At 37.5% G+C, this 16,937-nt stretch overlaps 1 protein-coding gene across 1 annotated transcript in view; it reads right to left on the bottom strand.

The window, feature by feature from the left end:
• Positions 1–873: 873 nt before the first annotated feature.
• SYNJ1 (synaptojanin 1) overlaps positions 874–16,937 on the bottom strand; it is a gene marked incomplete at its 5' end in the record, with an annotated part of 33,453 nt that continues 17,389 nt past the window's right edge. Inside the window, 6 exons of the mRNA XM_019620551.2 lie at positions 874–4,041; positions 8,233–8,453; positions 9,241–9,349; positions 10,866–10,936; positions 11,031–11,069; positions 12,664–12,711. Of these exons, the coding sequence (XP_019476096.1) occupies positions 3,193–4,041; positions 8,233–8,453; positions 9,241–9,349; positions 10,866–10,936; positions 11,031–11,069; positions 12,664–12,711 (1,337 nt within the window). The remainder of the gene's footprint in view (positions 4,042–8,232; positions 8,454–9,240; positions 9,350–10,865; positions 10,937–11,030; positions 11,070–12,663; positions 12,712–16,937) is intronic.

Below are 16,937 nucleotides of genomic sequence, written 5' to 3'. Positions count from 1 at the left end.
CGCTGAGCTCTGCGCTGTGTGACAGCGACAGGGCCCGAGGGAACGGCACGGAGCTGTGTCAGGGGAGGGGCAGCTGGGGGTCAGGGACAGGATCTGCACCAGAGGGCGGTGAGTGTGGGATGGGCTGCACAGGGCTGTGGGCACAGCCCCCAGTGCTGGAGTTCAAGGAGTGTTTGGACAACACTCAGATACAGAGTTGGACTCAATTCTTGCAGGTTGCTTCTAAGTTAGGATATTCTGTTATCCTATGAAGCAGGGGCCGCCATGCCAACAGCCAAGGCAGCACGGTGCACAGAGAGGCAAGGCAGTGGTGGAGACCCTGGGGCCTCCCTGTGTGTGCAGTTTGGAGCCTGGCCCCTGGGGCATAGAGTGGGCTGCAGATATCCTTCAGCAGCAAAAGGAAAGGCCTAGTCTTTATTGTCAAATTTCTTACATCGAAGAATGTAATTTCTTACATGGAAGATAAGCACTGCATGTATTAAAAGGCTGTTGCCATTCATAGGGTTGAGATGAAAAAGTCATTTTGCCATCCAGTTAAGCCTGAACAAGAGGAGGTACAAAAGTGCCAGTGCAGACAGGACCAACCCTGACCTGAGCAAACACCAGGTGTTAGCAGCAAACTCATCCCACACTGTCTCATGTCCTGGCCGTTTTACCAAGGACTGGTGGTTTGCATCACATCCATTTCACAAAGCAGTCAGAGCATTTCCAAGGCCAGCATTACCTCTATGCTCTGCCAAGTGACTACAGCTGGCCAGGTCTCTGCCAGTCCTCCAAAGGAGAGCTACAGTGATCTCTACCCCAGAGTGACAATTGCGAGCTGCTCTGGTAAACAGTGCCCCAGGAAGGTATCCATCACGAGAAAATAAAAAGGTGAGTTCTTAAGGGCAGTATGTTTATTTTGTTAATACAACACCGCCTTCCACAGGATATATACGGAATGTTGTACGCCACTGAGTTTCAATACTGCAGTTCTGTAAAGTATACAGCCATAGATATTGTGTGCCACAAGCAATAAAACTGTTACATTTAACAGAGCAGTTTACCACAGGGAACATGGAATTCGTGTAAATGTGTTGAGCATTTCTATTTTTAATTCTTAGTATGTTCAGAACTTCTGCTAGTAATTCTTTTCGTTAATACACATTACATTGGTTAGCAATATATATATATACACACACCACAGTTTTGGAGCAGTTCTTGTGATCTTTGCAGTACTTTGCTGTCCATCTCCGTAATCCTGTATAGTGCAGAGGTGCTGTATACCAGGTGCATTTTAGACAGTAGTTTTCAATCACTGTAATTAAATATTCAACAAAGAACATATTTATCACGTAACTCCCACTAGGAAAAAATCTCCCCCCCAAAATGTTTTGCTAATGTAAGAATATACCAAAACACTGATCACACAGATGTTTATAGCAACAGTGTAAAACAAGGTAATCCACATACCACAAAGATTAAAGTACCACTGCTGTTTAAAATGTACAAGTACTGTTTAATGAGCTGAACAGAAAAAAAAGCACAATATAAAATTCACTATAGTCACTCCTCTATCCAACTGCAGCTTATGGCTAACCAGATAGCGATAAAGAAAAAGTGGACTATTTTATAAATAATCTTTCAGTAGCATTTGAGAATTTTTAAAAAGTACTGTCATTGTGTATTTTGCTGCTATAAACATAATGCTAATACGCTGAGTTTCGGTCACTGGTTTTGCAGAACCAGTATGGCTTGTTTGCAAGTAAAGCCAATGAGCGTAGTAGGCAGGCGTTTGTAGTCCCCCAAGAGATGACAACGTTGTGCCACGTTCAGCTTTTGACAGAAGTACACAACTGCATATAAAAGTTGCGTGCAAGATAGCGTGAATTGTAGGGAGAACGGCAGGGGGTTTTTAGCGTGTGTAAGTAGAGCTAAGGAAATCAGTTATTTTAAATTGCCTCAAGATAATAAAATATTAGTTTTATATAATGTTATGTAAGCTTTAGAAAACATAAGAGCACAGAGTTGCCTTTTTATAACATAATATGCAGAACCATGACTTAGGCTTTGCTAGCCTCAAAGCAGCACCAAACGCGGGACAGTCACCGTCTCTGGGGGACGAAGGGTCACTTGTTTAGTTTAACTGCAGAAGTGACAGAATGATATCATTCAGCTCAGAGAATGTTCTCTTCTTTGAAGGCAAGGTTTGGAAAATACAGCAGTAAGTATAACAGTAGACAGGAAGGATGCTGGGAGGACAGCCTGAATATGCAAGGTGACTTTCTCCTCTGCTGCTGTAACATGACTGCCAGTTCCTTCACCCAGGTCCTTCTGTAGGACAAGAAAGCCCTTCCAACACATGAAAGAAGAGTGGGATGAGCTAATGGCAGTATGTTGTCTGCAACTGGTAAAAGATTGTTTGATTTATCAAAATTCAAGGGGATTTTTTCCAGAGGTTGAGGGAAAACTTATATCAGTTATTTCCAATTTGTGGAAAAAAAATGTTTTAAAATAGCAGTGAATAAATGGATGATATGGAACAGTAACTCTGAATTAATAATGGTGAATATATGTCACAATAATATTTAACAGCTGAAATGTACTGACACAGAAAATTACAGTCAAATATTGAATATATTAATATACAAAGTATTGTTTGTGTTTTGAAATTAAACTATTCTTGCTGTGCCTCAAATTCAAATATAAGCCTTACAAATCTCTGTAGCTTCTGTTATAAATTAAACAACTTCTAAACAATACTTGTCAACATTCAAATCTCAATAAACTTTGGCAGCTCTTTGGTAAATACTTATAAATAGCAATTAACAAAACAGTAAAAAGGGAGTGGGAAGGCTACCAGCAGGGAGCTCCCTTTTTTGAAATTCCACAAAGGGGAACAGAACAGAGAGAGCTCCCTAGGCAAGAACTATTTCCAAGATTGGTATATTTTACTGAGATTAGTGCTCATCCTTCTTTCTTTTCCATCTATTCAAATACTATTACACTGGGATTTTAATAAACTTCAGATCATTTTTTGTGCTCTACCATATATACATATTCAAAATCTATACACAAATAATAGTGGCTGTTTACGAGTAAAGTTTCAGTGCATTTGACAAGTAATTATTGCACACAGAATAATCTCAAATGCCCAATTATTCTACTGGATAAATGTAGCAACAAATATAACCTCTTATATTTTTTGAAGATCTATCTTTCTGTAAAATCTTGCGTTGGTGACACCTTAGGTGCCAAAGTGAAAGGATCTGCAGGGAATCTGTTGCTGGTTACTCTCGATGGGACAGGAGGTGCAGGCGGTCTTCTTGCTGGCATCGTATAGAAACAATCAGTAGAACTTTTATTCCAGTCATTACCAAAGGTAAAGTCTGAACCAAGAAAAGTATTTTTTTCAGTGCCCAGCAAATCTGGAGATCCAGCTGACTTCCTGGAACCGATCTGCTTAAAATCTGGAACACTTTTAGATGGCTTTAGCTTTACGTGAAAATTCTCATCCTCCTCGTCAAACGTTACCCATCCTTTTGGCTGTACATTTTTTACCATGAGAGATCTACTTCGCAAGCAAAAACTGTTCTCAGGTGCATCAACAGAAAATACAAGCTTGCTCTTATTAGAACTGGGGGCATTTAGAAAAGGGAAAGGATTGAAAGCAGCGTGTCCTTCCTGTAAATGTGAAGTTATTTCAGATTCTTGAGTTTTTGTTCTGAATGGGTTTCCAGCAGTAAGTGTTCCTTCGGTGAATGGATTTGTGCAGTTCAGTCCAGTGACAAATGGATTTGGAGAGCTGCGCGTGTGTTCCTGGGATATGTTAAAGGTTGGAGCAGGAGGCATTGCTGGCATGCAACTTACAGTATTCAAAATATCATTTCTTTGTGTTGCGGAAGGCAACTGCATCGATTCCTTTTGGTTTAAGGTTGGAACAGCTGACGTTCGAGCAGATGTCTGCATCTTTGACACAAGCAGCTGAAATGACAAATCTTCAAAAGGGTCGCTATTTAACTGTGTTTCAAGTTTAGTGCCATAGGTTCCATTTGTTTTAATCTGGAAAGAAAACAAGGTGCTTAGTAATCACATGACCGTCTGTTTTTAAGATTATCATCATCTCCCCATTTCTCAGTTCCATGAGAAGAAAAGAAGCTCTTGGGCTTAAACTGAACCTTCAGTACAACTTGGCTGCAACTTGTACAACGCGCTTATTGTAGAATGATTGCTTCTTTTCAGGAACAACAACAATAAAAAACCCTTAGCTCCTTTTCCAAAGAAAATCTTCCTAGTAGCTCAAGTTAACTCCCCCTCCCACAGCTTCATGCAGCTCAGAAGCTCTGTTGGATATGGTATTGGAAACTCTTCAAGAAACTTAGGCAATTGTGCTATATCCTAAACAAGTGATAACCCAGCTCAGATGTGAAAGGAAAAGCTCTGGTTTTCACTGTTGGATAGTTTCTAACATGGATGTTAAAAGCAATATTTAAGCATCACAATGAAAGAGAAAATTAGTGTTATTAGTTTATGTACTTTAGGCATCTCTATGTAGATGTCTATTTTGTAGGCATCTCCAATACTTCTTGACATGTGAAGCTACAATCATCATCTTTATCAAGAGAGGGAGGGACTTTCTTTTAAAACACACTATGATTTTAAAATGGCAAGTTATCATTGTTTAGAATAAGACCAGATGGAGAAGACAGTTTTCTCCTTATCTTTTAAAACCAAACTTTTAAACAACAATGTGACTATTATACCTTGTTCCAACTGTCCAAAAAGGCAGAATATTTATTACCTACAGATTGTTTGAGTCACGATATTGACAAAGTTTGGAGTTCCACCTTATTAAGCTAAAGCGAAGCAATTAAGGCTGTTAAAATAACTTCTGAGAGTTCCAATATCATGAACAGCTCTGTCAACACATTACTTTAATATACCAAAACAGTTTAGATCTTTAGCATGAAGATTGTTAACTATTGTTTCATTGAACTAGGATGCTAGCTAAATCTATCAACTGAAATACAGTATTAAGTAGCCTAACCTCAGCCTTTACAAAAATGTTTTTACTGCATTTTTTTGTCAGCAGTTTGAAGCACATCTCCATACATCCACTTTATAATATTAAAAAAAAAAGGATGATTCAGTTTAGAGACTCTCAGCACTTACAAAAATATTAAAGTTTTGTGTTTTTATCACAACAACATTAGTTACATACATCTCTGGTACTACTAAGCCAGAGAGTTTCTAAAATAGATGAAGCCTAAGGTTACCAAATCATAAACAGAATTGTTCATCTTATAAGGATACAGCGTTTCAGAAAATAGTACTAAAACAAAGACATCAAATAACAGAGGGGAAATATGTAAAAAACTAAGCTATAGAATGAATCCAAATTAAATGCAGCTTGGCACAAGTTGGTTAAATCCTATGTCCATTCACCAAGTAACCAAAAAGTACAAAATCCCAAAGAAACTATGAATCCCAAATTGCTCTTTAGTGTAGGCAAAATTTGGTCTGAATAATTCTGGAAACACATGCTTTTAAATTGTCCACATAACAGCATTTTAATTGTAACATTCAGCTCATTTTACTATGGGTAACAGTAAGATCTCCATTCTTTGAGAACTGTGAATCATGGAATCATAGAATTGCTCAGGTTGGAAAAGACCTTAAAAATCATTGAGTCCAACCACGACCTAACCATACTACCCTAACTCTAACAGCCCTCTGCTAAATCATGTCCCTGAGCACCACATCCAAATGGTTTTTAAACACATCCACGGATGGTGACTCAACTACCTCCCTGGGGAGCCTATTCCAGTGCTTAATCATACTTTCTGTAAAGAAGTGTTTCCTGATATCCAACCTAAACTTACCCTGGTGCAACTTGAGGCCATTTCCCCTCATCCTGCCACCTGTCACCAGTGAGAAGAGACCAACCCCATTGTCTCTGCAATCACCCTTCAAAACACCGACTTGTTGGTCTGTTGGTTTTTTTTGTTTGTTTGTTTTTTTCCAAATAGACTATGAGCAGCAGATTCAGACTAAACAGCATATGTAAGATCTGTTTCATTAAAGATGATGAAGCAAAATTTTTGCTATGTCACTAGTAAATACAATTAACGCTATCAATTTTTACTGCATTATGAAAAGAAAAAGCAAACTATGGTATGACAGTCAGTCCATTAATGTGGACAGGTGATTTTAATGTGGATGAGACTGCAGATGTATGAAAAGCAGATTCATACATCTTTTCTGCTTGAACAGATGGAGACCACATACAATATTGGTAAATAGGCAGATACCTGTTACCCTGACGGTTGCTCCTGCTTGTGAAAGAGAAACAGACATCAAAGGAAAGAACATTAGGGAGAAAATCCAAGTAACAAAGCAATCTCATGTTAAAAATACTTTGTTTTAACAAGAACATTTTTCGGTGATATGAAAATGAAATAAATACTTCAATTTATTTTACTGTAATATTTATAAACTTTACCATTAAGAGTTCAAGAAAACAGCTTGAGCCAATTCTAATTTTATTTCCATATGAACATTCATTGTGCAGCTGACTTGTGCTTTTTTGTGAAAATAATCTATACAGAAATTTGCATACGGATGGTCTAATTCTAATCACCCATTAATACAAAAAGCACCACAGCCTCCTTCTGGGAACTGTGTTGTTATAACCTTCCAGCTACAGTAATAGCTTCTGAATCTGAAAAACGAAAAAGACTTCTCACTCTATCAAAAACCCAAACCTTCTTAATTTAAAATAAATAAATTCTCTCTATTTACAATAACTACTTTGCTCTTCTAATATATTTCTTGGTGACCTCTGAAGTCCTAAATATGCACTCTGTATAGAAGCAATTATTTTTATAAAGGAAAAATTTAGTTTCTTAAATATCACAATCAAGCTCTGAATCGAAGCATAGGCTTGGACTCCATTGCCCCTGAACAGACACTACTTTTATTTAAACACCTTTTCTCAGAAGAATTCACATTTGTAAATGGTAATCAAAAAATGAAAGAAACATCATTTAACTAACTCTTTTTAAAAAAAATGAAAAAAGAAATTAAAAACTCTAAGCTGGAGACAATAAACAAAACCCAAAGTGGGCTTTTCTTGTGATTGCACAGCCTGTGGTACTCACAGAAGAGTGACTGCGGAGAAAATTATAGCTACCTGAACTAGTTTTAAAGTGTTTGGGATATTGTTAACAACACAGCCACAGCAATAGGCAGCTCAAAAACCTATTGACAGTGTTTTTAAGCATAATACTGATTGCTGTAAATATGCACAGATAAATGTCATTTCACAGTAGTTTTGAAAGAACAGCTTGCTCTCACAAAACTTTCAAAGGTAAAACTACATTTAGAAGGTGTGAGGCTTTCAAAAGCAACACAATGCTGTCTGCTTCTATTCACGACAGTGGTGCATTCTCAAGTACCCTGTGCCTACATGTATATTCTCTGCAGTCAAAACTTCATGCTTTCTAGGAAACTTCACAAGTCCTGATACATGTATATTCAAAAACATCCTCCTTCTTCAGCCAAAGTTTCAAAAAAAAAAAAGTTAACAGGTAAAGAGAGAGGTACAGCAGAAATAAAGGAAGAGCATTTAAAAATGTTCTAATAGAATTCAAAACCATCATCTCAGGGAGGCTGCTGTGCTGCTGTACAAAACAAGTATTACCAAACAGCTTTTATGAAAGTGGACTTCAGGTATAGAGATGAGGTAAGATCTAAAATGCTGATGTAAAACTTATGTAGTAATAAATATCCACAGCTGAGTGTAGGCTAAGAAAAACCCAACACATTGCCAGAAAAAAAAAAAAAGTAATTTACTCTTGATAGTAGATGGCACAAATCTATCAGCTTCAATGAATGCACATTTTTATATAAGTGGGGATTATCTGGCCTAGCACTTGATGCTGTAGAAATTAATACCACTGGCCTTTAGTGAAGAAGTTTAGACACGACAAAATAATTGTAAGAACAAGTTGTTCATAAGTTCTCTTAAGAAATCTTAAGTGAAAAGTTTAGTATTCAAGATCTTAGTTATTTACAAGACAATACAAAAGCCATTAAGTATTATTCAACCAGAAGCTGATTTATAGATCCAATCTTTGGACCTCTTTGTTTATTTGTTTGAGTTTCTCTTAAATCTACAGCATACAGTACAAAACGTTAATTTACTTAATGAAAAAAAAACAAATAGACCTTTTTTTTTTTTTTTAAACTTACTTGCTGCTGTGAAGGAGCAGATTCAGAAGGCAAAGTGTGGGATGATCGGCTACGAGGAGGTGGTTGTGGAGGTGGTTCCAGACTTGGTGGGGCACTTGTCTGAGGTGGATGTGATGCCACGGGTATCAAAGGCTCTTGCATCTTTAGCGCAGGTGGTGGCTGAGTCACGGGTTGGGCAGGAGCAGCCTGAGGCTTTAGTGGTTCAGGAAGCAATGGGGAGCCTGCAAGTATATTTTCAGTATTGTTCAAGGAAAAAAATTGTTATGGAAACTTGAAAAATGGCGTGAATGAGAATGTGTGGATTTGGAAGCACCAAACAGAACTGCAGCAAGAATGGCTGCAAGAAAAAGCAGGTATTCTAGATCAGAAGTCAAAAGCCCAGCATATCTCCCTTAAAAATATTACTCCAGATAGAAAATAGATCCAAAAGATGTGCTGTTCTTAAACGTAGTTCAGTTACATTTAAGCATATTTCTGATGTCACAATTATAAAATGTGTATTTTGACGTTAGTACACACACATACAAACATACACAAACCAAAAACCTTTATCTTTCAATTTAGGGAGTGAAACATAATTCCTATGCTGAATAATATGAGTATAGAGCAACCACTTCAGAGAATAATCCATGATAAACACCTCTGATCAGAGAGGCTGATAAGCCTAGATCAGAACATAGCAATCTGATAAAAGAGCTTCTCCTGTTGGAATCAACCTTGTGAGCCCAGACTTCCCCCAGTACTGCCTACTATCTGGTAATGGTTTACAATACTGGTTGGTGATCAGCACTAACACAGACTGTCAGATATTACCACATTTGAAAACCTTCATTTGTAGTAAAAAATGAAGACATCTATGAAAAAATGAAGACAGCAAAACATTAAAACCAGATACAGTATCTCTTGATCAAACAGTGACATTTAGATTTAACTTCTAAGTACATATTATACATATATATATATATATACACACACACACACACACACTTTGGAAGAAATAAAACTTACTCCTTGGTGATTCAGCTGGTTTGGTTTGAGGTTCAGGTGTTGGTCTTCCACCAGAGGGGCGGACATGGCTTTGTGGTGCACTAATAACTCCAGCTCGAGGTGGAATAGTCTAATAATGGGTAAAGAAAAAGGACTGTAAATTCAACTTCAGATCTGTAGTCATCTACTATTAATTGACTCAGGATAATTAAGGGTTGTGAAAAATGAGTTCTTTGATAATAATTGTTGAGCTATTTTTTCACGCATATATGCAACTAGAGAATAAAGCAAAGGATTTTTACAAGTCTTCTACTTTATATTATATTTACCAGCATAACAACATTTCAATCACCTACTACTTTGTCACTATTAGTAACTGAATTTGACCTAAGTCTGTGAAATATTTAAAAAAACAACACAAAACAACAAGAACCTTATTTTGTAAGTACCTTATTTAGTAAGCACACACTGATAACACACTGTCAACACAGGTTGTAGATACTCTCTACTGTTTGGGTTGTAACTATAGCCTGCTATTTGTAAACAGCAGCTACAGTCAGGTCTATTTACAGGAGGTCCAAGATATGGATAAGAGATTATGGTTATTTCTTTTAACAAACATGTTTGCTAATTGGAAAAAGATTATTCTTGTTCCACAGCAAGAAGGATTAGTGAAACATACATCCTGCATCAGCTGAAGGCTGGAGTCTTCCCAAAGAAGCTTATACACCAGGAGTAAAATTGTTCTCTCCAATCAAAGAATCTACGTGTGTATTTAAATAGAAATAGGAAACTACTGTAGATTACAACTGAAGCTGAATGAGTTACTAACACTTGAAAGCCAAATGTAAAGCACTAGAATAAAAACAACAGATTTCAGAAAAAAATTATTTTTTCTTGTGATAATTATTTAAGATTTGTTTCCTCTAGAATTTTGTGTGTTATATATTCTCCCACAAGAAGTGAATAACAATGCATGCCCTAGAAATGGTTTTCAGAGCTGATTCACAATTCTTTACACAAACATGATCTAAAAATACGCAGATAAATGTCACCACTTGAAAATAAGTATTATACTTGAGGCTACTTCTGATAGATGTGCATACTGTACTTTTTTTTTTTATGTCCGAATCATCATGCTTGGCTGAGTCCATTTAACAATGATCTCATGCTTCATGCCACATGACCTTTGAAATACCTGACGTCACTTTCATTGCCAAGATACATGTCACCAGGCTTAATTGTTTTTTTTTTTTAATGTTTAGAAAATAGGCAGAATGATTGGATTAATTTCCAAAACTCAAATTGAAAGTTATGCACAAAATTAAAGAGAAACTAAGCCTAAAATAATCCTCAGGACCACCTGGAGGGAAACAGAGCATGCAGCGGTTACTGTCCCTGGTCCTGAAAGCTGAGAAAGGAAACGCTGCCCCAAAAACAACCTGAGGAAAGGATGTCACACCAGCTTGAAAGAGGGTCGAGCTTAAGCTTGAAAAGCTTGAAAAACAAAGCATCTCTTAGATATTTTTTGATCTTTTGATCTTGCATCTGTTATAATTAAAAAAACAAACAAACAAAAAAAACACTACCAATGTTATGAACTATAGAAATACAAAAGGAAAATGATTTTGCAAAAGAATGCATACCGGTCGAGCAGTAGCATATCCAACAGTTCCTGCACTTGAAAATCCAGTTGAAGGTGGAGGCTGACTACGTACTGGAACAGATATTAGAAACCACTGACTTAGAACATATTTCAAAATCAACTTATTTCTGTATTATAATTAGTACAAAGCATGTGTCTGTATTACCTAAGTTATCTTTTCTTTGTGTTCCAGGACTTTTTTGTGCTTTGAAGCATGGGAAAAAAATCAGATTATCTTTGTTAGATAAGATACATACAGGTATTACACAGTAATGGTACATTATCACTAATGTAAACAGGAGCAAAGAGACATTAGTGATTTGAGTTATTACAGATTAGAGTCTATCAATCAGCTAAACTGTTATACTAGTGCACTCTTACCCCACACTGCACCTGTGAATTAATTTGACCCTTCTAATTGCAAGTTAAGTCAAATCACCTCCTGTTTGTTGCAAGCTAAAGATGTTGACTTGTACAGGTACAAGTGTTCTGAACCTTGCTAGAAGCAGTTGTTTTCTTTGTAGTATATCCTGTAGATATTCTAACAGCAGTCTTTAAAAACAAAGAGAACTCTTATAACATACTAATTCAAAAAAAAAATCACACGATCAGAAGTGTACATCTGTAATTAAATGATTCAGCAATCTAAAGGGTCTACACCAAATTTTCTGAACCTACTCTCTTCACTTATAGGATAAATATATCGTAGCACCAACCTCAACATTTACATGCTGGTGCTCATGACAACCTTGTATTCAACATTCAAGTTGTGAAGTGCAAGATATGAAAAAGTTACCTTTACTTCAGATAAGTGCACAATTTCTAACAGGTATAGAGGTTTAGGATTCAGGCTTGTGTTTCAGTTGTCTGTTTCCCAGGAAGGTAAATCACCACATCATTTACAGTAACTGGAAGGAATACTCTGTGATGCATAAGACACTTTATCAAATCAGCTTCCAGATGACAGACAATCCTGCTTTCTTAGATCTAGATAGAATGAGTTTCTGGATCCAGTTCTCAATAGATACAACTTGTACCCAGAATAACCTGGCTTAGTTCACCCTACGTTGAGAAGGGGGTTGGACTAAGATGACCACCAGAGGTCCCTTCCAACCTCACCTACCCTATATATATGAACCAGCCAAAATTCACTATGGCATATAGGAGTACATTGTGATCGAGACTATATGAGGACTTGTGCTGCCATACCTATATTTACTACAAAGAGCAAAAACCTCAAACTCTGCTGTCAAAGCTAAAACAGGACCCATTCAGAACCATATGCACTCACTCCAACTAGAATCATGAAGGAAAAATGCTTATCATAAATGTACTTCACATACATTTAGTTCCTAGAATTAAATACATACATTATGCTCTAAAAAGAGACAAAATATTAAATTATAGACTAAATTATTTGAATGGAAATTTCTGTCAAAATACATGACTATGTAGTTCTTTATGAAAAAATTTAGATTCCTAGTTTGGTTACAGATATGGTATTTATTCCAGCAATCAGTCAGTTACATCTTCCTTCGAGAGTCTGCCATGAAAGTAGTCTTGATTAGTGCAGTTTAAGTTTTCATCTCATTTTTTTCTGTAATCGAAGACTGCTTCTATAACAATTCACACTATCACTGATAAAGCAACTCACCTTTCTGAAAAGTACATTAAATAAAAGAAAAAAATACCCTATATAATACATGCCTTAATGAAACTGTCTTTAGTATCACAAGAACAATATTGTTCAGGTATTAAAATTGAAATTCATTTCTAGAATACAAAAATTGTTATGTTACCTTCTACTTCTCTCTTAGCTACCCCAGGACTGGGAGGAGCTCCAAGACCTTTTCAGAGAAAGAAGAGAAGCTGTACATTGCATAAGAAAAGCAGTAGATTGAGAAAGTAAAAACAGAAAGGATACTGCCCCAAGACAGCTCTGTATAATTAAAAAATGGCCTAGCTAGATTGTAGGTACTTAGAGAAGAACTGTTTGGAGCAGCAAGGGGAAACCAGACTGATAGGAATTAGAGATCAAATAAGATCATGTTTAGAAACACTTTAAACTACAGTTGAAAAAGATTTTAATTTCTTCAGTATATGCTCTCCACGATCTTTTATAAATTCAAAATGTTATTAAATGTAATTCTTGAAATTCTTTTTAATCAAAACACATATCTATACTCCAACACTCGAAAGCAAACATACATCACTTATACTCATCAACATTAGGCTTGTTTCCAAAAATTTGGGAGAATACTATATATTTCCAACAAGACTATATCTGAATGAGCAAATTAATGGAATAAATAAGGTTTGCATTTTATATAGTGTATTCTATTAAACAGAATTATATCATTATTTCCAAGCAGCACTCTGTACATCAGAAAGCCACATCAACTCACATAGAGAATATCTGCAGTTAGATGTTGAAATTCACACTGAGAGAAAGAAGATTTTTAATTATGAATAATCACACTGAATTATTTTGATTCTGTAATATGATCAGGCACACATAGAGTCCATAAGCTTACATGATAAAAACAGAGCTGGGCATAATAGCATCAAATGGTATGAAAGGAAGAATCCTTAAGGCATGCGTATAGGAATAAGTAAAAGTAATATCTGGCAACTCTCAAATGGCTTTAGCATAGATGAGGAGAAGGGAGCTGGTGTTCAAGAAGACTACCTTAAAAGCAACTTTTGCCTTAGCAATGATACAGACTCGTGTTTTTCTAATCGTGTGCTGATGTGTTTTATGTGCTCAGGAGCTCTTTATGATCTAGAAAGCGTGCTATGAGTTTTGTCAGATATGGGTTGAAGTGTCACTCAGAGTAGGAAGATTAAAGGCTGCAGATAAGGCTGGTATGTGACTATCTTCAGAGATGCCAAATATCTGGTTTTGATGAACGTCTGGTTCCAAGATGTTCAATACTGGCACATGATATATTCTGGGTGAGTTACAGGTTCTACCAATTAACCTTAGATTTCCATTGCAAAAGTTTCTGACAGCAAACTTTTCAGTGAGAAACAGCACTGCAGAGGGATGAACAAAGAACACAGGGGGACACAAGAGGAAATGTCACCGCTTTCAAATATGTATACATGCTACCCAAGGGTGCACTGCAGAAGAAAAGACTGTAATAACCTAGAGGCTATTAGACCTGCTGACTGGATAAAAACAGGGCAGTGGAAAGCATTCCCAAGGAGTACAGGATGCTCCTCTGACCCTATCTCTTCCTTCAAAAGTACTAATGGAAATGGACACAATAAAGCCTCTCTAGGAGCAGGGTTAGCTTTATGAAGCTCACCTCAGCCCAGATCAGATACCTTCAGGACTGTCTTGTTAAGTAAATCTTGCTTTATGCAAGATGATTAATCAAGTCAACTCCTTTCAAATGAAGAAATGGGAGGAACCTCTGGCCATAAGCACATAAACCTGTGTTCCTATGCTGATGCACCATACAGCTTGAGAATTCTAATTGCAGCCTGATAGAGTATTTCGCAAGTAAATATGCTACACAGTTACTTAACAACAGAGTTTTAAGGAAAGCGGTTTGATATATCGAAAATAAATCTGTAACTTTTGCCCTGACATCTTTTAAACAGAACTGTATGTTTTGCAAGGATTATATTTACAGATTAGCTTAATGGAAAATAAAACAACTCCAATCTTTCATTAAATTAAATGCATGGGTATGTATATGTGTTTGTATATACATACACACAGATGTGGGGCCTGTATACATATATGGGCACATATATAAATAGCTATAGATAGATAGATGGAGGTCCTGCACCTGGGTAGGGACAATCCCAAGCACAAATACAGGCTGATGGGCACAGAATGCATTGAGAGCAGCCCCGAAGAGAAGGGCTTGGAGGCTGAAAAAGTCAGCATGGACAGGAAACTTGCACTTGGAGCTCAGAATGCCTGCTGCATCCTAGGCAGCATCAAGAAGAGCATGGACAGCAGGGCAAAGGAAGTGACCAGTGACTTCTACTCCACTCTTGTGAGACTCCATCTGGAGCACTGCATCCAGGCCTGGACCCCCCAGCACAAGAAAGACATGGAGTTGTTGGAGTGAGTCTAGAGGAGGGCACAAAGATGATCAGAGGGCTGGAGCATCTCTCCTGTGAAGACAGGCTGAGAGAGCTGGGCTTGTTCAGCCTGGAGATGGCACCAGGGAGACCTCATTGCAGCCTTCCAGTACCCAGAAAAGCTGGAGAGACTCTTTATCAGGGTGCACGGTGATAGGACAAGCGGTGATGGCTTTAAACTAAAGGAGAGGAGATTTAGGGTAGATCATGCATGTCCAATGCATGGCCTGGACCCTGCCTCTCAGTATCTGCCCCCAGCTGCTGCAGCAGCAGCTCTGCTCCACCAAGAGGCCCAGCCCAGCCCTGGGAGCACACCCACTGCTCAACAACAGCCAGACATCAGTGTGCTATTAGCGCAGGAGGAAGAAAATGCCATCCAAAGTCTCTGACGAACACCTGGAGAACTCACTAAGAATTGCAGCCGCTGCCATTCAACCAGTCTGAAGCATTGGTTTCACCAAAACAAGGTCACATATCCCACTAGTTACGTGCTTTTGTTGCTTTCTCTCTCTTTTTTTATTTAAATAAAAAAAATTGAAGATTAAAATGTTCTGTTACTTATATACATGAACTATAGTATATATTTTATGAGGACTCTCCAAAAGCAATGCTTTCTGTTTTATGATGTTGGCCTACAGTGTTAGAGGCAAACGTTGGTGGTTCCCACCAATATTCCATTTTGTTGCCATGTGACAGATGGTAGCAGAGGGGCAATCTGACACAATGCCATCTGATATGGATGTGCAGACAAAGCAATAATGCGGAATTGAATTCCTCCATGTGGAAAAAAATGACATCCACTGACATTCATGGACACTTGTTGAATGTTTCTGGAGATCAAACAGTGGATGTGAGCACATTAAGAGATGGATGGTGCGTTTCAGCACTGGCAATAATGGTTCATCTTCACTGGTGCACTTTTTTTTTTTGTTTTAAACAAGTGCAGCATACAGACTCCTGTTCATTCCTGGAGAAAATGCAGAGCTAATGGCAGCTACTACATTGAAAAGGAGTTTTTTTGTACCTGAGTATTTGCTCTATCAATTAGTGAGATTGTGCTCTTTGCAACAGTTGGAGTTTCCATGGAAATAAATAGGAAGCATTACTTCTGGAGTGACCTTTGAGTATGCATCCCAAGGCAATTCCCGTTCACCCAATGCAGTCCAGGTAAGTCAAAAGCTTGGATGCCCATGGGTTAGATGTTAGGAGGAAATCCTTTCCTCAGAGGGCAGTGAGGCGCTGGCACAGCTGCCCAGAGAAGCTGTGGTGCCCCATCCCTGGAGGCGCTCAAGGCCAGGTTGGATGGGGCCCTGGGCAGCCTGAGCTGGTGGGAGATATCCCTCTCCATGGCAGGGTATTGGAACAAGGTAATCTCTAAGGTTACTTCCAACCCAAACCATTTTAAGATCCTGTGTATGCATATCTGAGAAATCTAGGCTATTTCCTAACATTTGAACAATGAAATAACTGTTTTAGCATTAAGGCTTTTTATTTCCTCTGTTGCTGAACAGTACTTCTTCAGCAAAAGAGGAAGAAAAGTTCAATTTTTTTTTTTAAACCGTAAAAAATATCTTCTTCAAAATGACTGTAATGTCCCATATTCTAATGTACTCAAACAACATTAGCTCTGTTTTTTTTTTAAAGTGACCGGAAAAATAGAGATGTTGAATGGTTCTTGAAAAGTTTTTAACATGTGACTGTAAATATCAACGTACACTAACCAGTATTTGCTGCTTAAGTGTGTTTGCTTTTGCATCTTAGCATTTCTTTGCATATCAATCTTCCTACTATATTTTCTAGGCTTATAATCTTTATTTAGAGGATTAGGATGACAGCAAAGAGGTAACACGTGTTACCCAAATGATTGTATATACTGAAGATATTGTGCATTCTCTCAGTCTTAGCCCTGTTTTAATAGTTTAAAGCAATGACAAAAGACAACTATCAGCCTTTCTTGCATTAATCAGGAAAT

The sequence above is a fragment of the Meleagris gallopavo genome, chromosome 1 (assembly GCF_000146605.3).
Source record: "Meleagris gallopavo isolate NT-WF06-2002-E0010 breed Aviagen turkey brand Nicholas breeding stock chromosome 1, Turkey_5.1, whole genome shotgun sequence".
NCBI classification, from domain to species: domain Eukaryota; kingdom Metazoa; phylum Chordata; class Aves; order Galliformes; family Phasianidae; genus Meleagris; species Meleagris gallopavo.
The sequence above is the reverse complement of the archived record's forward strand: the minus strand, read 5'-3'. Positions and strand labels throughout refer to the sequence as shown.